This window comes from Glycine max, chromosome 8 (genome assembly GCF_000004515.6).
Source record: "Glycine max cultivar Williams 82 chromosome 8, Glycine_max_v4.0, whole genome shotgun sequence".
NCBI classification, from domain to species: domain Eukaryota; kingdom Viridiplantae; phylum Streptophyta; class Magnoliopsida; order Fabales; family Fabaceae; genus Glycine; species Glycine max.
Window position 1 is genome coordinate 34,094,855 of NC_038244.2, and position 24,270 is coordinate 34,119,124.

At 32.9% G+C, this 24,270-nt stretch overlaps 2 protein-coding genes across 6 annotated transcripts; one reads left to right on the forward strand and one right to left on the reverse strand.

Moving 5' to 3' along the window:
* LOC121175235 (uncharacterized) lies at nt 1-4,632 on the reverse strand. The gene is made up of 4 exons (XM_041017767.1): nt 3,981-4,632; nt 3,507-3,901; nt 673-847; nt 1-80 (listed from the first exon to the last, which is right to left on the reverse strand). The coding sequence occupies exons 1-4, from the start codon at nt 4,276-4,278 to the stop codon at nt 1-3; spliced, it is 948 nt and encodes a 315-aa protein (XP_040873701.1). The 5' UTR covers nt 4,279-4,632.
* Nucleotides 4,633-11,363: 6,731 nt separating this feature from the next.
* On the forward strand, nt 11,364-23,594 carry LOC100806029 (protein INVOLVED IN DE NOVO 2). 5 transcript variants are annotated; one of them, XM_041018454.1, is made up of 12 exons: nt 11,433-11,616; nt 11,848-12,777; nt 12,969-13,150; nt 13,976-14,065; nt 14,165-14,452; nt 14,997-15,206; nt 16,908-19,075; nt 19,165-19,336; nt 19,589-19,652; nt 19,847-19,935; nt 20,634-20,861; nt 23,320-23,594. In XM_041018454.1, exons 2-7 carry the CDS (start codon nt 11,859-11,861, stop codon nt 17,142-17,144), a joined length of 1,926 nt encoding a protein of 641 aa, XP_040874388.1. In that variant the 5' UTR covers nt 11,433-11,616; nt 11,848-11,858; the 3' UTR covers nt 17,145-19,075; nt 19,165-19,336; nt 19,589-19,652; nt 19,847-19,935; nt 20,634-20,861; nt 23,320-23,594. The 5 variants fall into 5 exon arrangements, with proteins under 5 accessions (XP_006585879.1, XP_006585881.1, XP_040874388.1 ...); XM_006585816.4 differs by lacking the exon at nt 11,433-11,616 and adding an exon at nt 11,364-11,426 and having other exon boundaries at nt 16,908-19,336; XM_006585818.4 differs by having other exon boundaries at nt 11,427-11,520; nt 16,908-19,336.
* Nucleotides 23,595-24,270: the final 676 nt, after the last annotated feature.

The window sequence follows — 24,270 nt, forward strand, 5'->3', positions numbered from 1 at the left end:
TTATTGAGTGGCACCAACCGGACAGAGTCTTGAGACAATTCGGGATGCAGCAACCAGTTCCAGAGTCTCCTTCACAACCCCTAAACATTCATGGCATAACATTAAAGGGGAAACATGACGAAAATTGGGGGCAATTATTCGCCCCAATGATTCAACAGTGGAATAATCGACATGCATTTAGGGTCGACGCTTATCCCCGACAAGAAGGCCTATTGAGTTTTAACTCGGACTACATGGTCTGGTATAGGCGAAAGACAAAGATGTTTGTTGACCCAGAAAATGCAAAGACGGCTACATTGGTATTTTTTTATTTTTTTTCAAATTTTAAGTTGAACTTTTATTTAATGATGGCCATTAATTTTCTTACCCTTATAAATGCAGGGTGAAGTTGCGGAGGCATTACAATACATGGTGTCTCCTCAAGGGAGGAAAACATGCACATTTGATGATCTCGTGCCTTATATGGAAAAAATTACAATTTTATCCGAAGAGCAAGAGAGAGTCACTGAGCCAGTGTCACATGGTCCAGCATCAGAGCGTCAATTTCCCCCACAACAGTTTCACATGCTTCAGTCAAGTATTGAAACTCAGGGGATAGACAGAAGAAGGGACACTGTTGAAGCGGAAGAATATTCCCAACAAATGGCGGAGCGTGGCCATGGAATGTATTACACGCCACAAACATTTGCTGAGTATCCGACACAGATGTATCAGTATCCTTTTCAGGGTCATGAAACTGATACTTCTGCAACCCAGCAATCGTTCGGTGGTTTTGCGGAAACACAAGCTCATTTTTCATGGCCCACAATGACCCCTTCACAGCAATATCATGGGCCAATTCCAACACCTAATGCCCCGTTAGGAACACAATGGAATGTACCGGGACAAATACCTAATACGGGTGACTTATTCGGTGTTGATTTGCGTCACGCATTTTCTGCGGAGGCTGACGAAGAAGAAGCGGGGAGGCATCGGGGCAGAAGAAATCCTGATCGCCAAGCACGAAGATGGGATCGACCATGTGGCACATCCTCACGGCATCACGGACACCAAAATGAATGATTTGCATGTCTCCGTTGATTAAGGCTTTGTTGTATATTTGTAATTTGACATTCATGTCGTAATGTATGATATTCAGTTTATTAAGGCTTACTTATGGATAGAATTTATGTCGCGTATCAAACTATAATAATCAATGAACCCTAAACCAAATAACAAAGGTAGCCAAAAGGAAAAAACTAATGTTTCTAAGTAACGATGAACTTCAATGTGAACTAAACCCTAACCCATAAAACATAAAAAGTATCCCATAACCCTTAAATATGAAACACTAACCCTAACCTATAAAATATAAGCACTTAGTACTAAATTGTTCCGAAATAAACCCTAATCCTAAAATAAAAACCTAACCCTAACCCCTAAAAGTTAGCCCTAACCCAAAAATGTTCAGCACTAAACCCTAACCCAAAAATACAAATAACCTAAACCTCACCCATAAAAATTAGTCTTAAACCCTGAAATTTTCATACCTAACCCTAACCCTAAAATAAAATAACTAAGCCTAACCCTATAAAATAAGAACTAAACCCTAACCCCAAAATAAAAAACCAAAGTCTAACCCTAAAAAATAAGAACTAAACCCTTACCCTTAAAATAAAGTAATTTTATTTCAACTTCTAAATGTAATTTTATTTCATTAGAAGTACACATTCAGAAAAAAGTAATTTTATATCAACTTCTAAATGTAATTTTATTTTTCTAAAAAATAAGAACTAAACCCTAACCCTTAAAATAAAAAACTTAGCCCTAACCCTAAAAAATAAGAACTAAACCCTTACCCTTAAAATAAAGTAATTTTATTTCAACTTCTAAATGTAATTTTATTTCATTAGAAGTACACATTCAGAAAAAAGTAATTTTATTTCAACTTCTAAATGTAATTTTATTTTTCTAAAAAATAAGAACTAAACCCTAACCCTTAAAATAAAAAACTTAGCCCTAAGCCCTAAATTAAATAAATTAACCCTAACCCCTAAAATAAATAACCTTACCCAAACCCCTAAGAATTAGCCCTAACCCTTCAATGTTCAGAAATAAACCCTAACCCCAAAATAAAAAACCTAACCCTAACCCCTAAGAATTAGCCCTAACCCTTCAATGTTCAGAAATAAACCCTAACCCCAAAATAAAAAACCTAACCCTAACCCCTAAGAATTAGCCCTAACCCTTCAATGTTCAGAAATAAACCCTAACCCCAAAATAAAAAACCTAACCCTAACCCCTAAGAATTAGCCCTAACCCTTCAATGTTCAGAAATAAACCCTAACCCTAAAATAAAAAAACATAACCCTAGCCCAAACCCCTAAGAGTTAGCCCTAACCCTAACCCTAAAATAAAAAAACTTAGCCCTAACCCCTAAAAAAATAAGAAGTAACACTAACCCTAAAATAAAAAACTTAGCCCTAGCCCCTAAGACGTAACCCCTAACCCCTAAAAAATAAGAAGTAACCCTAACCCTTCAAATTTTAAAAAATAACCCTAACCCTAAAATAAAATAAACTTAGCCCTAACACCTAACAAATAAGAAGTAACCCCTAGCCCCTAAAAAACAAGAAGTAACCCTAACCATTCACATTTAAAAAAATAACCCTAACCCTAACCCTAAAATAAAAAACTTAGCCCTAGCCCCTAAGACGTAACCCCTAACCCCTAAAAAATAAGAAGTAACCCTAACCCTAACCCATAGTTCTAAACACTAAAACCTAAGGCTTAGACACTAAACCATAATGACTAAGTCCATAGTTTGTCATTGTAGATAGTTTAAAAAACTAAGGTAGACAAATTACTTAGACACTAACATTTCTAACTAACGATCAACACCAATGTCACTCAACCTCAATTGATCCACTCCATTTATTTCAACTTCTAAATGTAATTTTATTTCATTAGAAGCACACATTCAACAAAAAGTAACTGACGATTTCATTGAAGACCAACAAGTAAATACATTGAACAAAACCTAAAGCAATACAAGTCAGTCATGTAACATACATAAATCAATTAAATGAATTACTCCCACGGTCAGATTGCATTGGACATCGGCGCCTGTTGTGCCCTTCAGCTCCACATCTACTACATTTTTGTCGGTGGTCAGATGGTTCGACCCAATCCATCTCATTCCTTATCCTTGTTGATTTTGGCCGACCTTTCGCACGAATTGTAGTTGGGTCAGGGATTAGTGTCCATGCCTCATCAGAAGGAGGAATTGCCGCTTCATTCCCAAGAGGTCACCACTGTGCGGAGTATGCTTTTAAGATGTGTTCATTGGTGTAAACAACATCTATATATTGGTAGTAGTTCATGCTCACATAACCACAAGTTGCAATAATGTGTGAACATGGATAGTGAAGCGCAGAATACCTTCCGCATTGACAATAATGGCCATTCAAGTTAACTGCCCATTTTTGTCCACCACGTTGCGTTATAGGATTGAAGGTCTCCTCTACTTCAAACCTTGTCGAGTGGATATCGTACACGCGAACGATGTGCGAACAAGCTTGTTCTTGATTTTTCCTAAGTTCTGTAACAAGCTTAGAACAATAAACTTGGCCTTCTCTTAATTGTCTTTGGGCTTGGCGACCACGATCAACAAAGTACTTTCGGCACCTACTATATGTTGACTTGACCAACGCTGTTATTGGAATGCTGCGACAATCTTTCAACACCTTATTCACACATTCTGATAGGTTGGTTGTCATGCGACCATATCGTCGTCCAGATGTATCGTAAGCCATGCTCCATTTTTCCTTTGAAATGCGATCAATCCATCTTGCTATGGCTGGACTCAGTTGACGAAATTTTTCTAAGTTTTGATCAAACACATGCTTGCAAGGAGTGTACGCTGCATCAAATTTGTTATCATGAAAAGTTGTACGTAGACATCAAAGTCAAATTAAATTAATGTATAAAATAAACCTTACCCAATTTCTTGAACATCTCTTTTTGTTTCGCGTTGTTGAATTTGCGATTGAAATTGCTGGCTATGTGTCGGACGCAGTACACATGATAACCGTGGGGAGGTTGCCAACCAAGATGTTCGTTAGCGACAGCAAACTTTATACTCGCGTGACGATCAGATATTAGACAAATTCCATTCTTATCTGTGACGTGTTCACGCAAGTGGGCCAAAAACCATGACCATGCTGTTAGCGTCTCGCCTTCGACCACGGCGAATGCTAGAGGAAGAACACCACCATTTCCATCTTGCGATGTGGCCATTAACAAGGTCCCACGGTATTTGCCGTATAAATGTGTGCCGTCAACTTGTATGATTGGCTTACAGTACTTAAAAGCCTATTTGCATTGACCAAATGTCCAAAATACTCGATGAAACTGACGATGTTCGCGACTTAACCTATTACCAACAATAAAATCGTCATGTAGTATTTGAAAGTAAGAGCCAGGAGAATGATTTTGCATGTGTGTTAGCCATGACGAGAGTTTCGCATACGACTCTTCCCAATCGTCATATTCAATTGCAATCGCCTTTTGTTTGGCCATCCATGCTTTTCTGTATGAAACCTTATAGGAAAATTCACTATTTATCCTTTCTTGAATCAAAGAAATTTTTATTGATGGATCCTCTCTGATCATGCCTGTAATTCAAATAATAAAATAAAATTACAAATTAAAATAACAAATAACACAAAAGTAGGATAATATGAACATAAAAAACGTACCTACTACGCAAGTCGCAATTAAATTTGAATCAAGCTTCTTATGGTCTTGTGTCATAGTCATATTTAGACATGTGTGCGGTCCACCCCATTGTGTCACTTTCCATGCATCAGTTTTTTTGGATAAAATTGCCCTCATATAAAAAGGGCAAGGAGACTCTTCGGTGTTGTTGGGGCAACAAACGATATATTTGTGTGATTTCGTCTCAACAACCTTAAAAGTTTGATGCACCTTCATCACATATTGTTTCAGTGCATTTTTTACCGCATCTTTACTGTCAAAATCCATGCCAACATATAATTCTTGTCCAACATTAAAAGTCATTGGCATGTCCAGACCACAAATGTCCTCCTCGTCCGGATGACTCCAATTGATATTATTATAATGCATAGCATCATTCCAAAATGGATTTTGAATTTGTGGTACACCTGATAATTTAAAAAAAATCACGTCAACAAACTACTCCTATTTAGTTACCATTAAATGCAATTCTCATAAAAAGATAGATGTATTCAACTAATTTTGTATTTCACAAACATTTACCTTCGGTTGGGTGAACAATTGAAGCTGGTTCAACGATGTTAGTGACTTCATCGTCTGTATCAGATATTCCATCATCACTATCATCTTCATCGAAAAACTCTTCAACGTATGAGTTAGATGCAAGGTAATCATCATCATCTTCATCATCATGTAAATTACTTATATTTCTTGGCAGTTCCGATTCATGATGAGATACATTACGTCCACATCACGTAACAGAATTTGCAGCATGAAACATCGAACCACCAGCAACATCCTTTTCTACATACAATTCTAGAACTGACATTTGTTGTTGTTGTTGAAAACTTTCGATCATAGTTTCAACATCTTCGTCATCACAAATTTGCAACGCAACATATTTTCCTGAAACTAAAAATCTACAACTTATAGTAGAAATAATTTCATTATTTTCTATCTTTACCTTATCTCCAATTTTTTTTTCAAAGCATTGAAACTAATTCCGCGTTTAATCTGAATGGCCTTTTTACTGCCTTCAAATATTACACCATCATTGTCTTCATATACTCTTCCGTTGAAATACAACACTGTAATAATTGAATTCATGATATACCTACATGATCAAAATTAAAAATAATTAATCATAACAATAGTAGTTTTAAAATAAAGAATTACTGATACTAATTTTATAATAAAAATTCTAATTAAAAAAATTAATTCACTTAAACTTTACCTTCAAATTTTAGTCTAACAAATAAAATCCTTACTTCAATTAAATATTTTGTCGATGATACAAATATAAAATATTTATTTGCTTCCTCTATTAAACTTAAACTACACATTCATACTTTATTCTATAAAAAATTACTCTAATTAAATAATTTATGGAAAATTCCTCAACTTCAACAAAATTCCAGACAAACACAAAATGGAAGGGTTATAACTGAAAGGATTAGACTTAAAAAAATTTCAAACGGAACATGGCAGACAAATAAGGCCTAATTGTTCTCCATGTCGAGTGAATAGTCTCAATGGTTAATTAATTAACTATATGCACGTATATGTAAGGCAAAAAATACTCGATGAACAACTAATTTGAAACTTAGTGAGACAAAGAGATAAAAGAAATATATACAATTCAAGTATAATAACTAATATTATATATGTCATAAAAACAAAGACATACAAAATTAGTGAGTGTTAAAGAATTAATTCAACTATATTTTTTAATATTTTGTCCTAGTGATTGCTTGGAGAGATAAAATATTCACCTATTATTTTTCAAAAACTAGAGAAGTATTAGACCTGATCTAGTGCTAGTTTGTTGTCTCAATATTTTTCTTATTTACCATAAAGTATAAAATAATCTAAAAATCCAAGTAAAGTTCTTTTAAGATTATTAAAAATCAATAAATTACTAATAAATATAGTAACGAAAAATTGTTATTCCCATGCTACTTTTTATGTTAGTAAATTTAAATGACGGGACTTTTAAAATTATGGTAATATTTTTCTTATTGTTTTTATAATTAAAATTACAATTTCTTTTTGTTAACTTATACTAAATTTTATTACAAGTGAAACTTTGTACTCACGACAAACCACAAAATACTTAACAAATAGCATGTAATTAGTTTTTGTCTTAAATTAAATTAAATTATATGTCAAATAATACTTCAAACGCAAAAACCATTAACAAAAAAACTTACAAATAATTACTACTAATAATTTTTAAATTTAAAACGTAATTTACAAAATTATTACACTTAAAGTTGACCTTCAAATTTCATTCTAACCATAATATTTGTTAGTTCAAAATAAAAAATTTGTACATGATAAATAAACAAAACGAAAAGATAACTTAATTTAAATAAATATAAAACATCCTTACAATAGAATCAGCAAACTTAGCGAAAATCTTTCTGCCTCTTTCACACTATTTGATACTCTCTTCAATGTCGAAACCAAAATCTTTCTTCCTCTCACACACTATTTGATACTCTCTTCAATGACAAAATTTTTCATGCTGAGGGATTGCATGTTTGCTCTATTTATAGAAATTTTTTACCACTGCAAAGTAAATAAATTTGTATGCACGTCAGTTCCTACTTACTTGCCTAGCCCTAATCTAAATGACATCCATGTGATTTCTGATTGCTCTATCTAATACATACAGTGTCCTATCCAATCTAATAGTGTTAAAGCAAGATGATTCCTGATTACCCTATATCCAATCCAATAGTGTTAAAGCAAGAGGTGCGTGTCCTATCCAATCTAATAGTGTTAAAGCAAGATGATTCCTGATTACTCTATATCCAATCCAATAGTGTTAAAGCAAGAGGTGCGTGCATGTGAACTAGCCTGTATCACAAAAAAAAAATTGATTCTTGCATGTTAACCCTAGCCTAGCCTGCATAAACTGCATAAAAATGATTCAGCATGCCTAGCCTGCATAAAAATGATTCAGCATGCATGTGAACGCTGGCCCTTGTCCCGTCAAGGTGTTCCGCAGGAGGCAGTGGCGGGACTGCCACGTTGGCATGTCCCGCCAGGAGGAATGGCGGCATGGCTTCTCTCCTCGTCCCGCCAGCCCTATCAGCGGTACAGCCTCTCTCTCTCCTACTCAGCCTGTCCCGCCGTTCGTACTGGCGGTTTAGGCTGAGTCCCGCAGTTGCCAATGGCGGGATCCTTGTTCCTGCAGTTGTCAATGGCGGTACAAGCTTTCCCGCCGGCAACAATGGCGGCATCCACGTCATAACAGACCCCATCTGTAATAAGTTTGAAAAGAAACCCTCTTTAGTAAAATGTTTCTAAAACAAGTCCTCTGAAGTAAATTTGCCATAAATTATTTATCTTGATGAGTTAAGTACAAATCTCTTTATTTTCTAAAATTATGTTCATCCCAGGAGTTTGATTTTATATATGATATTAGTGCTCAAAATAAAATTTAAACATACATTATTAAAAGAAAATCTTCAATAATTTACCTAAGTAAAATAATAAATAAGAAATAAATAATACTTATAAAAGTTATTCGGAAAAAAGTTTCATTTTTATTATATACAACGGGTGATGATGCATGTAAGATTTTTCTTGATATTTAGAATTAAGGTGTGAAGAGTTGAATCCTTAAAAAAAAGTGAAGAGTTATAAAATTGCAAGAAGTATGTACAACAGAATTATAATTTAGAATTAAGGTCAACTTTCACACAATTCAATACCTATTTTATTTTATATTTGAATCAATAAATATTGTAATTTATTATTGTTACACATTATATTTTTTATCTTATATATTATCTTTTTAAAAAAATTTAAAAATCTAATTAGCAAGATCTATCAATTAACCCGATATATTTACTGAATTTGGAGCTTTTATGTAATGCTTTGGTATCTTTGGAACTTTTTTATTTATAAAAATATTTATTTACCGATTTTTTTTTAAAACTATGTGAGAAAACTATAAGTTTTCAGAATTAAAAAAAAAAAAAAGCTATAAGTGTTGGACAGGATAAGATCATCCATATTTGCTTAACTTAAATATAAGAAAAATTGTACGATTTAGGCTGTCTAGTGATATCACAAAAGTGGGGCCTAGCTGGCTTATTATCTGATAGCGAACAACGATACCGTGTCATGCGAGTATTTGGTGGACTTTTTTACCAAATTAATTTTTATAAAAAACATTATTTCTCAAAAGAGTGTAGTATGAAAATTATTTGGCATGTAAGATGCAGGAGGTCTCACTCTAAGTGACAATTTTTAATCTCCATTTGTCGTATCACCCTATGTGGGGAAAACAAGAGACACCATTGATAAATGTCAAATTTATCATAAAGTTAGTTTTCATGACACGTGTTCTAGCAAAAACAAGCATTCTAACTCTAGAGGTCCGAAATCAACATAAAGTTTTAGAAGGAAAAATTATGGAAATTGAAGATAAAAGTTTGAAAAATAAAGAGTGGGAAATTGAAGATAAAAGTTTGAAAAATAAAGAGTAAAATATTTTTCAAGAATAAATTAATAGAAAAAAGATAATTACTTAAAATAATTAGAGATATTATTTGTTTGTAATTTTTTGTGATTACTTTCTTAATTAAATCCGACTACAATTATATAAATAAGAGGTTAAGCATTCATTGTAATAGCGTAGAAGTTTCAAGCACTTTTTAAAATTATATTTTAGACTTTTCCCTACTAGATGTCTCAATTATTCCATTAGACACTCTAGGTTTCATTGTATTATTTTTATTATAGTGCAATTCCTTCCACCTAGAAAAGGAAAGGATAAACCTTGTTTCACTTTAATTCCATTAATTCAATACTTCATCTTGAGTTCTTTATTTGTTTCTATACTTAATGCTTTTATTTGATTAGTCATCTTATAGATAAATTCAAGAATTGACTTGCGCTTTGGTAAGTCGTGTTCAAACCTAAACATGAATCAAATACTTAATTGGGATTATCTCTAAGGATAGAATAATCTTGATTAAACCTCACTAATTTTCGACCATTAATGTTGATTGCTTGTGTTAGTATGTCCAAGGGATTGAGTATCAGACAAGTAGTTTAGAATCTGTGACCATGTAGGAACTGAGATAGAATGCATTAGTGAATTAAGAATGAACAAGAGAGATGAGTAGAGAATTGTAAAGTGATACAATCCTCTCAAAGAGGGAACCCATCACTAGAGCCATGATTAGGAGACTTCAAGAAGATTGAGCTAGAAATGCAGGAGAAGAACCTAGGGTTCTCATAAACTTTAGGGTAGATTTTGGACCCATGAGCTAAGTATGAGCCCATTTATCTTTGTACATATTAGATTAGAGTTTCATTATTTTTGGGTCTTGTATTTAGTGCTCCACAATGTAGGGAGGATACTAATATGAGGACTCCAAGTGTTGGAACTGCAAGTATTGGAACTACTAGTGTTGAAAACTTCTTACGATATTACTTTCAGGTATATTATTATTTGTTTTACCTTTTTTCATATTGATTTTTTCTGCTATGTTTATAATATTAATAGATCATATTTTGTTCATTTGTTTCAACAAATCTAGTTAAAACTAAACTTATTGCAAGAAATTAGTTTGTAGAAAATAGTTGTGATTCAGACTATTATATTAAATCTCATTGAAGAATATTTTGTTTTAATTTGTATTAGTTTATTTTAGAATATTATCTTAGTGATATTAAATGAATCAATTTTATTACTTTTAGACATTTGATAATATTGTATTAATTGTATTGGATATTTGAATGAATCATGATATAAAATAGTAGTTCTAAAAAGAAAAGAGATTAAATTTAAATGGATAACCTGTTGGTCCCAACTGAATCAAACTGATCAAATTTGATTGGGTTGAGTTCTGAATTTGATCAAAATCAACCCGAACTGACTCACAAACACCCATAATCAAACGATAAACGTGTCATTTAAAAACACAATCAAACTCCCCTTTTGCTTCTGCAAAGTGTAATTTTTATTTTTCATCTTTAAAGAACTTTAGAAAGTGTTTTCAACAAAAAAAATATTTTGAACAATAAAAAAACATTATAAAAAATTATTTAAGAATAAAAGATAAAAAATATTTTAAAATAATTAAAATAAAAAAATGTTAAATTACATGGAAAAAAATATTTAAACTTAATATTGTAATATATACCTAGTTATATTAAGAAAATTAGTCTTGTCTCGTTGTCGTCCAGGGTGAACAAGGCAATAAAGGCATTTCGCACACATTGTTTCCTGAAATCTTCCATGTACTCGCACCTGGGTGTCATGCGTTCCACGCTCCAATGAAAAAACTCCACGTCACTTGGTAAATGGGAATCCGAAGAGGCAATGAGAAGCACCAAGCGCTATTCTAGTCAAGCCATGCTTGAGTAGCACGTAATTCTTCCTGTCTCAAATATAAACATCAAAGTTCTTTTTTTTTTAATACAAATAAATTTTAATTATTTATTTCTTATTTAATAATTTTTTTAAAAAATATTTTTTATTTAATAAGACTAACTATTTCTAATGCTTGATATGAAATTCTAATAAAGAATAATTTAAGTGAAATTAACTATTTTTTTTAAATGAATTGCATTTTTTTCTTTTACTTATAAAGCGGTCTTGGGCTTCAATACAATACAATACAAAGTGTGTCTTTTCTAGAAGCTTCCGATTCTTCATTTCGCAGGTCAATCTCTCTCTGTATGCTTGGATTTCTCTCATGCATGTGCTCTTCATTGTGTTTTCTATCAGCTTGCTTGCATATTAGGGCTTTCTGTAATGTATGCTTCAATGTTTCAATGCTGCTCAATATGAATACTCTATGGCCCTTTTTCAGTGTGGGAAAGTTGTTGCATCATGTTAATCTGAATGCTTTGGTTTGTTATAGCTTTTGCGTCTTTTTTATTAATTTATTTATTTACTTGCGATGGTTCCAGGCTCTGTGTGTGTTCATGCTAGGTTCTTACTACTATATTTCCAGTTTCATATTTGAAGGAACCTTCTAATTTCAAGTAATGGAGGATTTGATTGTAATAAAAGTTCTGTTAGAGTTTAGTGCTTTTCCCAGACTCTGAATATGCTATGCTAACACTAAATTTGTAATGTAGGAGAAACTGTAATGGCTCACAGCAGTTCTGAGAATGATACTGATATTAGTGAATCTGAAATTAGTGAGTATAAAGATAAAACTTATCAAGAGCTGAAAAGTGGAAGTCAGAAAGTGAAAAACTTGGATGAGACTTTCACTTGTCCCTACTGCCCTAAAAGGAGAAAAAGAGATGATTATTCATACAAGGAACTCCTTCAACATGCTTCTGGGGTGGGTCGGAGTAGCTCAAAGAAGAGAAAGGCAAGAGACAAGGCTAATCATTTGGCTTTGGTGAAGTATTTGGAGAAAGATCTTGTGAGTGTAGATATTCCAGCCGAAGTTTCAAAACCGGAAGATGAAAGTGGTACTTCTGTTAATTCTGATGAGCAATTTGTGTGGCCTTGGATTGGAATTGTAGTTAATATTCCAACTAGATTGACAGGAGATGGACACAGTGTTGGGGAGAGTGGTACCGGGCTGAGGGACGAGTACAAAAGCAGGGGTTTCAATCCGGTTCGAGTCACTCCTTTGTGGAATTTCCGGGGTCACTCTGGAATTGCTCTTGTGGAATTCAACAAAGACTGGTCAGGCTTGGATAATGCGTTGGCATTTGAAAGGGAATATGAATTAGATCATCATGGGAAAAAGGACTGGTTTGCAAATTCTGAGCAGAAGTCTGGCCTTTATGCATGGGTCGCCCGAGCAGATGACCACGGAATGAAAAATATCTATGGAGAACATCTACAAAAGATGTGCGATGTCAAAACCATATCTCAACTTATGGAAGAAGAAGCTCGAAGGCAGGATAAACTTGTCTCCACTTTGACTAATGTTATTCAGGTCAAGAACCAGCACATAAAAGAGATTGAAGTGAAATGCCATGAGACTACGCATAAAATGGACCTTGCTATGATGGAAAAAGATAAACTTATTCAAGCTTATAATGCAGGTATCTATTTTTATTGAGCCTTAGGACCAAAACCAAATAACCATATACTGCTTGAATCATTGTAGTGGATGGCACCATAGGAGTTTCCATTGCTATCAATTTTATATTTTAACAATTGATTATTATTTTAAGATGCAGCTGATCTGTTGTAACTAACAACATTGTTTTATGCTACAATTCCCTGTCTTCAGAGATAAAGAAAATACAGTCAAGTGCCACGGATCACCTCAAGAAGATTTTTACTGATCATGAAAAGCTTAAATTGCAACTGAAATCTCAGAAAAACGAGCTTGAGCTGCGGAAAGTTGAATTGGAAAAACGTGAGGCACATAATGAAAGTGAAAGAAAAAAGTTGACAAAAGAAATCATGGAGGTATAGTGTTTTTCTGGTTTTGATGCATCTCCTGTAGTATACTAAGCTGAAATTCCTGTGAAATTAGGATTGAAGAAATAATATTATTGTTTTAGGTTGATTGATTATTATGGTTGATGTTTGGATGCTTCAGTGCTTTCAAGGAAGGAATTAATTACAAAGATCAGTCATTTTACTGTTTTTACTTAATTGACTTTGGTGCAAAATTGTTTTCAATTGAATTTGTGGATAATAAATTTTGATAATACTGGGAATATATTAAAACTGGTTTCTATTTAAGGTGTATGCTGATGAATGCTGTGAATCCAAAATATGTTAATGTCTGGATTTGCTGGTGCGTTTACTTTTAAAGTAAATTTTTTAATGATTCAATCCCTGGTGGCAGTTCGTAATTTGTGTTTGTGTGTCTGCGATTTTGATCTAGGAGGCGATCGTGCCCCTTGTTATGTCACAGACTCACATGAGACACTACAGATTGGATGGCACTGATATTTACCAGCAATTGTTGAGTAATAATTAACATTATGAGCTCTATTGAGTGGTCACATGCTAATGGGCATGCATTTTATGAGATAAAATTTTGGGAAGCGATAGGGGACAAGAGTGATCAATCTAGAGTTGTATGCCAAGAATTTTATGCATTGGTTTTTTTGTTTTTACATTATTCTGTTTATTCGCATTAGGAATATTGCTCAAGGACTATGTAAATGATTTTTTTTACATAACCTGATTTTTCCGTGCCTGTAAATCATTTAAAATAATATTGTGCTTAAGAAGCTTGTGGAAGGCTTTGCTTAACACTTCTGGCATTTATTGGACTTGCAGAATGCAATGAAAAATAGCTCTCTTCAGATGGCTACTCTGGAGCAAAAGAAAGCTGATGAAAATGTTATGAAACTGGCTGAAGATCAAAAGGTGTGTTACCTATCTTTTAGTCTTTTTAATAACCAAAAGTGTCCTTGTCAGCACCTGAATGACATAGTATTAATGCTATTTGAATGCATATTTATACAGAGACAAAAAGAACAACTTCATGCTAAAATCATTCAGCTTCAAAAACAACTTGATAAGAAACAAGAGCTTGAGTTGGAGATTCAGCAATTAAAAGGATCATTAAATGTGTTGAAGCACATGGATGATTATGAAGATGCAGAAGTTCTGAAGAAGGTAGATACTTTACAAAAGGATTTAAGAGACAAGGAACAGTCACTCCAAGACTTAGATGAATTGAACCAAGCACTAATCATTAAAGAGCGTGAGAGTAATGATGAGCTGCAGGAAGCTAGACAAGCATTGGTTGATGTAAGTGTTTTTTTTATCAAATATATCTTCCTACTGACTTTTCAAATTAATTTGCAAGAGCATCTCAATGAGGTCCATTCCAGTGTCATTATTCTTTCACTTGGATCATGGGCTGGTAGTGTTTCTTTCTATTGGTGATTTTACTCGACCACTTAGGTGCTGTACCAATTTAAGCACACATGGTATTATAAATTATAGATTTACATTTTTTTATAGAGCATTCCATTTTTTTCTATTTGGTTAACTGTTAACTATTATGATTCATAGCAAGGTAGCAAAGTGACTTGAGTAAAATTAAAAACTCATCAGTTCTATTTCATCTAATAAACTCGATACTCAAATTGTTTTTAATGGTTCATTACTTCATTTGATTCTGCAAATGAGACCTAATTGTGATAGTGTGAATATTCTCTGCTTATATGTTTTCTTTATTCGTGGGCATTATTATCTGAAAATATTTTGCATTTCTTAAAGCTTTCCTGGACTTTTTACTGTCCAATGTTGCTTTTCAAGATTTAATCGTAATCTTTTCTCTCACTTGAAGGGTATTAAAGAGCTATCATCTCATGGCAATATTTGTTTGAAGAGAATGGGGGAACTGGACACTAGACCATTCCTTGAAGCAATGAAGAAAAGATATAATGAGGAGGAAGCTGAAGAGAGAACTGCAGATATGTGCTCATTGTGGGAAGAGCTTCTAAGGAACCCAGATTGGCATCCATTCAAAGTTATCATGGTTGAAGGGAAAGAAAAGGTCTGTCTGTTAAACATATAGATCTCCTGAAATTATCTTGAAGTTCACGTGCTTCATTGCATGTCAATTGTCACACTTAATCAAACTTGGTTCACTTTGTTATTTATTTTTATTCTCTCTTAATGGGCCAATAAATGTTTTGATGATCTCCATAATCTAGATTAGAATTAGTTGTCTTTTTGGATTTGGAATTCTTTCACCTAGTGTTATCTAAGGGAATTCTTTATATTTATTCTTTGACTTTAGGGAGTGTTTGGAAGTTGGGTTTTGGAGGGGAAGGAATGGGAGGGTAAATTTTTATTTTGATAAATATTCTCTGATTTGATAATTTTTTAAAATGAAAAAATAAATTAATAGATTGGCATAAACTTGATGTCCTAATCTTGTATCTATATTTTTATAAATGCTGACCAAAAAATAAAAATCTATTTTTATATACATTAGATAACTCGATGTAAAAATAAAAAATTTCTCTCCTCTCCCTTATCCGCTGTAACCCAACTCCCAAATACATCCTTAGGGTCTGATGTTTAATGGAGTGTAGAGGAAGGTTTGTGCTGATTAGAAGAGTCATAGGTGATTTTTATTAATAGGAGAAACAATGACCTGAAAACTAAGAATAGCAGCCAATTTGTTTATGTTTTAAACTTTTAAATAACCTTTTCAGACTGTTTGTTAAAAGGGTAAGGTCGGGCCTTTATAAAAAAAAAAAAACTAACCCAAAAGTCAGGTAAATAAGCCAATCCTGTTTAAGGTAAAGCCTAACCTAACCTGGCTCATTTCCACCCTGATTGCATTTTCTCCTTGTAAATTTGTGAGCCTGGAAGTCTTGAACAGCATAAAATAAAATATTTTTTGAGAAAAAAGAAAAGAAAAATGTATGTTGCTGTGTTTTGTTCAAATATGAAAATTAATGATGGTGCCAGTAACATATGGGAAGTGAGTATTTTAATTGTATCCTCTTCAATGATGGTTATTGGTAGAAGGAGGGCATTCGTTTGTCAGACATGGGAGTGAAAAAGGGAAGGAGAGGAAGTGTGGGATAAGGTAGAACAAGTGTGGATATTCGATTAGGTGGGAGGAAACTGGTACTTGAAGAACATGTTGCATTTTCATTTACCTTGTATTTCTTATTCCCGGATCAGAGAAGGAGACTTGCATAATTTAGTGGGCCTCAGATAAATTCTACCAAATTATGGAGTGTCTTAAAAACAGTATATTAGAGAGTGTGTGCATGTTTGGATTAAAATTTGCAAACTTAAGTTGAGTTAAACTAAGTGTGCAAACTGAGTTTGCAAAAGCAACCCAAGTCTTCCTTTTGTAAAACTGGGTTTCAAGACAAAATTTTCATTACAAAGTGCAAACACACTTTTGGGGTAACCAAACTTGTTACCAAAATGAGTTTACTCTCCAAAAGTACATTCAACATCCAAAAGTACTTCTTCAACTGATAACCAAACATAGCCTGTATCGCTAGCATTTCTCTTACTGTTTTAACCTGGAACAGCAGTACACCTTTAACTATAATTCTTCTTCTACTGCTTTAAGGACAAATATAATTATAATTTGGCAATTTGATATATGCAAGGGTTTTTAGTTAATTTTAACTTTTAATCTACAATTATATTGATGTTTCTCTAATTTCTTCAGCAAACTCTTACACTATCTATAATCTGGCTTCATACATTTTTTTCATTTCAGGAAATCATTAGAGATGACGATGAAAAGCTGAATGAGTTGAAAAATGACTTGGGTGAAGGGGCATATAAAGCAGTGGTACAAGCATTGTTAGAGATAAATGAACATAATCCTAGTGGGCGATACTTAACCTCCGTAGTATGGAACTATAAAGAAAAAAGGAGAGCAACGCTGAAAGAAGGAGTACATTTTCTGTTGAATCAATGGATAGTTCGTAAACGCAAGAGAGGAATGACCTGAAGCTTTGTGGATAATAACTGTGATAGGTTACTGCATTTGTCTTTTGAACTTTATAGCTATAGGTAAATCTTAGAAAGAAAAAGATTTTAAAAGCTATTAGTATATGTAGTTATAAGTGTTAATGGATTTTAACAACCACCTAGAAGTTAGCCTTTGTATACTCTGGTGTGGAAGAAGACATTGAAGTTATACTTGTATGACCTATCAAATTGGCTTTAATTTTAGCATGTTACTTTGAGTAATTGGCATCTTGGTATCAAGAGTATATTTTATTGATCATGATGCAACTAAAATTGTCTATACTAAGTCTTATAAAAGAGTTGTCTAGGGAAATACTTATTGTGCCCATGCTCCAGGTTGTGACACGTGACCTTACAGCTGTCCATTTCTCTTGTGCCTCTTCCTTTCTTTATTCTTCTGTGCCTAATTTCATTTCTCTCTCTATTTCTCCCGTGCCTCTTCCTTCTATTTTTTTCTCTTCTCTTCTGATTCGAATACAACCAGTCACAAACCGCTTCAAGCTTTGGTTGCTCCAGATGCCTCCTTCTCCAGCCTTCTCCCGTTGTTTCCTCTGAACTGTGTTTCGTCATTTCCTCACCCTTTCCCGTTTGCTTTTTTTTATTTATTTCATTTTTGTAGTCCGTTTCTTCCAGCTTCACTTGTCGTTGAATTTTCCCCTTGCTGAGGTTTTCCATTTTCTGTTTGCTACACGAGGTTTCCTTCGTGATTTCCTTCTTCTCCATTTTTGTGGTCCGTCTCTTCCATCTTCACTTCCAGTTTTTGTTTTAGTTTTCTGTTGAGTTTTTGTTGTTATGCATGTTTTCTTCTTAATTGATAGTTATTTTTTCTTACTGATTTTTCTACTTTGTTTTTGGTTCCTTTTTTATCTTTCCGCTTACTAGGTTATCGACGAAGAAGTATCTTGCAGACAAGTTTTTTTCCCTTTTCCTGTTGTGCATGTTTGTTTTGGTATTATTTGTCTTTATTTGCAAAGTCTTAATTTTGTTTGTTGTTATGCATGTTTTCTTAATAATTTTTTTTGTTATGTTGTTAATTTTTTGTTGAGTGGAAAAGTTTTGACTTTTGCTTCCTGTCGTGCTTGGTTTTGTTGTTGTGCATTTTTTCGATGGCAAACGAGGTTTTGCTTTTCTTTTCTTGTTGTTCTTCTCATGCATGTTTTCTTTTTGTTCTGATCCATGTTAAGTTTTCGTTTTCCTGTGTTTTTGGTCCCTTTGCTGTTGTCCAATTTTTGTTGAATGGAAAAGTTTTGACTTTTGCTTCCCTTTTTATAATTTTATTGATGGTCTAACATTTATCCGATTTCTTTAGAATCAGTTGGGTTTTGATGGTTTTTAATTGCAGGTTTCTTGGTGTTGTTTGTGCATTGTACATTATTATCTCTATATGTTCTGGTGAGTTGCGCTTCCATTATTATCTCTACATTGGTGCTTTTTGTGAAGTTCTATTATTTCTCCTCCTATCATAAGCACCACCCCAACAACAGCACCACCACAACCACACACAACAACAAAGGTATTGAAGAATAAAAGTTTCATTTTTATCTATTTTTTCCCTTTTTTGTCTAATTTTTTGTGGTCTAATTTTTGGGATAGACTAACGGCGGTGCTGAAGGTTATGCGTTTTGTCCATGCAATGGTTGCAACAATAGGACTCGAGGTTACTACTATGTTTTTTTTCCATTTTTTTAAAAGACTCGAGGTTACTGCTCTGCTCTTTTTTGTTTTTTAAAAGAAAATTATCTCTTGTCATTTTTGCTACGAGAGTTGTTTCTGATTTCTTATTGTTTCCCTTATGTTCTTTTTCGTTGTTTTTTTTATAAAAAAAAAATGATCTTCTATCATTTTTGCTACAAGAATTGTTGTTGATTTATTGCAACAATATGATTACCAGGGCGGTGTTGAAGAATAAAGGTCCCATTTTTATCTATTTTTTTCCCATTTTTTTTGTCTAATTTTTTGTGGTATGATTTTGACTTTATGTGTTTTTGTGGAGGATTTAGGGAAGTGAGAAAGGAAAAGGGTGGCTTCAGAATCTTCACTATGGTGTGTTTGGCCTTGGAAACAGGCAGTATGAGCATTTTTACAAGGTCTGCATTGGATTCTTACAAGGTTTCGATTTGATTTTAATCATGGAGTTGTTGGTTGTTGTGGCAATTGATGCAGGTGATAAAGGTAGGTGTCGCCGATTGAATGTAGAAATGAAGAATAATAAACTGCAATGTTGACAATATTAAAGTCGATACATATAGAGAGATGTTCTTAATTATATACATCAAATGCTTTGATAAGTGATTAAATAGGGTGAAAAGATGTTAAGATTTATGTGTTTTTATATGCATGTTGTTTTGGATTGAGATAAATGGAATTCATGATTTTTCTTGGCAATTTGCAGTAATCTTTGATGTTATTATCAATTGCATGCAGCTTGCTTACCCGGGAGAGACTACTTGAACTTTTCTATGCTATGTATGAAAAAGATGCCAAAAAGGTCTTGATTTGTACTACGCTTAGATTATTTAAATCCACATTGTTTTTTTACTAATAAGAAATCAATATCTGATATCATGATATGTTATTTCGATAAGCGTTTAATTGATATCCATTGTGATTTTTGCTAATGAGATTGGCTTGACCATTGTGATGGACTTTTTTCATACAAGCTAAAGTCATAGGTTGCTGCAGGGTGGCCCTCTTGACTCTCTAAGGTTGCTGGTGAGGCTATCAATGGATTAACCCCTCGGAGGGCCGACACTTTTGAGAAGATTGATAAGGTAAAGAGCACCTAGAACTCGATGAATAGTACACTTAATTTTGTTTCCAATTTTGGTTTGGTGATCTTGCTGAATTCTAATATGGTCTTGATGTCTAGATTTGATTTTTTGACAATGTTGAGTTGATTAATATTAATGACTTCACTAAATTTCAGTAAAAAAATTATTATTAAATATGACTTTGCGGTTTTATCATCCGCTCTATTTACCATATTTTGGTTTGTTGTTTGGTCAGTCCGTTTCAAGACCAAACCCTTTCGATTTTCGGTGCCTCATTGCATTTTAACATTAGTATTTTACTCACTAAAAAAGAGAGAGAAACATAGAGGGAAGAAACCACAACGTACGTACGGTTATTATGGGGATGAAACTCAAATATCTGTCTTCCATTGCCGAGGATGTCGTCATCAAGAGATGTTCACAATAATCTCTCTTTCCACTCTTATAGCCATATGCTAATAATAATGATAATAATCTTATTATACAAGGATGTTAGAAATATAACACGTATATAGTGTTTTTTCATGGAAGGAAGTAGTTTTGTATTTTGTCCTTTTAATTTTTTCCATGTTGGTGTAGTTGGTCTCATAGAGCTTGGAAAAATTAAGAGGAAATGAAGCCAATTTCATGTTCTAATTTTGTGGTAGATTGTTTTCTTATATCTAAATTTACTTTGCATTTTTTTATTTGTTACTTAGGAAACTTGACACTTCGGTAGAGAAATTGGTGGTGAATTTTGAAGGGGGGTGGAACCCTGAATGGTAAACTATTGCAGAAAATTAATTGAATTTTGCAGTGGGAAGACTCTGAGTGAATTGTGCCACAACATAGAAGGAAATATCAACGTTGGCTCATTTAGCAGGTTGATATATGACATGATGCTTGCGTGGGAGAGACCTAGCTACTACGATGAAGAAGATACCACGGTGTGCATATTTATGATTTATCTCTTGTTGATAAATATTTGTGTTTTAATTTAAAATTTATAAATATATATATTAATTCTATTTTATAAAATAAAATATTTATTTTAGATTTTCTTAAGATTTTGTTTTAATGAGTCAACTAGTTTGTTATGTTTGTTGTGACAACTGTAGGTTGGTTTTCCAACGGTCATATTTTTAACGGTCATATTTTGTTGTTGCAAAATGCCTATATATATCTCTTTCCTCTTTTCTAGAAATGACAGGCTAAGAGCTCTGGTTTCTTTCTCCCAAAAATTTGTCTCTTTCTTTTCCTATAAAAAACTTATTTTTTGTGAGAGCAAGAGCATTGGTGTTTATAAGGTTCGGGGATCCTTTCGCTGCACACGATTGGAACCAACGGGTTGTCGTATCTTGGGAGAGGAGCGCAATCAAATTTTCCTACCAGTGCAGTGGGGCGTTTTCTCTCTAAGGATAGCGTTTACGCGCTTCAACCCAGGCTATTTAATTCTTTCCCTTAATTTAATTTCTCCTTGTTCTCATTGTATGATATAATGCATTATTTATGTGTTGTCAATTAAATTTATTTTGCTACTGTTATTTTTTTATTCAATTCAAGACTGTGCATCTTCTTCATATTTATTTTCCTTCATTTTTATTTTATTTTTCCAACAGTCTTAGAGAGAAAAATTTTATTTTTTCACTTTCTTCTTGCATAGTCTTTTTGCAGTAGCATGATGTTGTATCAAAATATCTAATGGATATGATTAAGTTCCTTTCTAGTAAGCATGAAAAATTAATGGATGAAGACACAATGTATTATGCTTTATTAAAAATGTTTTATTATATTATTTCATTTCCTTAAATTTTACATTAGTGAGATATTGTTGAAAAATATTTTCTTATAATTTGAAATTTACAATATATTTTCTTCATTAATGATGGTTTTGAAGAGAAAATGCTTTTAGAATTAGTTTATATGAAAAACTAAAAGCATACTTCTAATTTCATTCCTATATGATTAGAAAACTATCTTTTACTTGGTCAAATGATCCTGTGAACACAAGTCTTTAAAATCAAAACATTTGTTGTTTGGTTTTTAATTTTTATAGTTTAACGTTATTGTTTCTACTGCAAGTATTTTGTTGTTACATGTTGACTGATTGTCTCTTTATTTATAACTCATTGATAAAAGATAAGCCTGTAAAAATATAACACACAAAAATAATGAAATAAACACTTTGGTGAAACTTTATATTTTGCATGTCGTATTCTTAAAAGAGTACCTTATAAACAAAAGAAAAATATTTATGAGCTATGGAGAAAAAGAGAACCAAATCTGAAATATCTTAAAGTGTGGGGGTGTCTAGTAAAGGTTAATATCCCTATTAATAAGAAAAGGAAAATTGAAAAAAAATATTAATTATATTTTGTTGGATATTTTTTACATAATACTACTTATAGATTCTTAGTTATTAATTCAGAAGTATCTGAAATTTCTAATGGTACTATTATGGAGTCTAGAGATATGACTTTCTTTGAAAATATTTTTTTTGAAAAATAAATTGTTAAATCTTTGTATGGTTTGAAACAAGCTCCAAAGCATTGACACAAAAGTTTGATTAAGTTATTCTTTTGTATGATTTTCAAATTAATGTTAATGATAAATGTGTGTATGTGAAACAATTTGATGATAATGGATGCGTCATTTTATGTTTGTATCTGGATGAGATATTGATATTTGGTAGTAATATGTATTTCATAAATGATGTGAAGTTCTTGTTGTTTAGAAACTTTGACATAAAAGACCTTGGTCAAGTAGATGTGATTTTGGGAATTAAGCTTATAAAGAAAAATGATGACATGACTTTTACCCAATCTTATTATGTTGAAAAGCTATTGAAGAAGTTTAATTATTTTGATGCGAAACATGCTTTTACTCCTTGTGACTCTTATCCATCAAGTTAAAGAAAATTTGAGTAAAGGAATTTCTTCACATAAATATTCTCAAATTATCGGTTTTTTGTTGCATTTGACAAACTTCTCTAGGCTTGACATTGCATATGCAATTGGTAGATTAGAAAGTAATTGAGGGGTTTAATGATGCAAATTGGATTTCTCTGATTTTGATGAAATAAAATTGACAAGTGGTCATGTCTTTGCTTTAGTTGGTTATGCAGTATCATGAAAATCTATTAGACAAATTATTATTTCATATGGAAGCAAAAATTATTGCTTTAAATACTGCTACTAGTGAGGCTAAATTTCTTAAAAATGTATTATGCAATTTGTCATTGTTGAATAAGCCTATACCTCCAATTCCAATGCATTGTGATAGTCAAGTTGCTATATCTAAAGTTACTAGCAAAAATTTTAATGAAAAAAGAAGACACTTAAGAGTGAGACATAAGTCTATTAGAAATTTGATTTCTCATGGTGTCATTTCTCTTGACTTTGTCAGGTCAGAAAATAATATTGTGGATCCGCTTACAAAAGGGTTGACGCGTCAACAAGTGCTTGAGTCGTCGAGGGGAATGGGATTAAAGCCCATTATTTAGTTACCACAATGGACACCCGTCTCCGAGTGATTGGTGATCCCATGAATGGAGTTCAACGGGTAACAACGAAATTGTTTGTTGACTAAAGTACACCAAAATAAAATTTGACGGAGCTGTTCCATTTCTCATTCCTATGACGAGGTGTATTATAAATTGTGGCAATATTAAGGTTGAGGTATTTATATATGTGTATTTTTGGTTTAAAAAATACCTCTTAATGAATCCGATGACAATTATTGTAGGGGTGGGGGTCACAACTCACTCTTTGAGGATTCACCTAGTGAGTGTGGTGGTGGGGCCGCCACTGTGAGATATGGGCTAATCTCTAAGGGACACTCACGAAACAAGATACAAGCGCAAGGCCGTGTAACGCGCTACCACTGATTAGAACCTAATTGAACACCAATATTGTAGGGATTGTGTACTAAAGTCCGGTTAAAGAATATGTAGTTCAAGACAATCAAGTCACTACATTTTTCTCGGATGAAAGTTCATAAACATTAGGTATAAGGCTCAAACCCGGAAGGTTCCTTATACCGAAATACAATATCACATACTCTTTCTCTTATGTTTTTATACAAAATATCTTTCAGAAAATATATTTTAAAATTTTAAATTATGTGGGGGAATGTTGATAAATATTTGTGTTTTAGTTTAAAATTTATAAATATATATATTAATTCTATTTTATAAAATAAAATATTTATTTTAGATTTTCTTAAGATTTTGTTTTAATGAGTCAACTAGTTTGTTATGTTTGTTGTGATAACTGTAGGTTGATTCTCCAACGGTCATATTTTTAACGGTCATATTTTGTTGTTGCAAAATGCCTATATATATCTCTTTCCTCTTTT

Bases quoted from the DNA above. Each gene is read 5' to 3' on its own strand.
- LOC121175235 (XM_041017767.1), bottom strand. From the start codon at position 4,278: ATGGCCACATCGCAAGATGGAAATGGTGGTGTTCTTCCTCTAGCATTC. The intron at 848-3,506 runs GTAGAGGAGACC...ACGGGGCATTAG, and splicing joins TCCACTCGACAAGGTTTGAA to GTGTTGGAATTGGCCCATGA. The intron at 81-672 runs GTAATACATTCC...ATGAATGTTTAG, and splicing joins TCAGCAAATGTTTGTGGCGT to GGGTTGTGAAGGAGACTCTG.
- LOC100806029 (XM_006585816.4), top strand. From the start codon at position 11,859: ATGGCTCACAGCAGTTCTGAGAATGATACTGATATTAGTGAATCTGAA. The intron at 14,066-14,164 runs GTGTGTTACCTA...ATATTTATACAG, and splicing joins AACTGGCTGAAGATCAAAAG to AGACAAAAAGAACAACTTCA. The intron at 15,207-16,907 runs GTCTGTCTGTTA...TTTTCATTTCAG, and splicing joins TGGTTGAAGGGAAAGAAAAG to GAAATCATTAGAGATGACGA.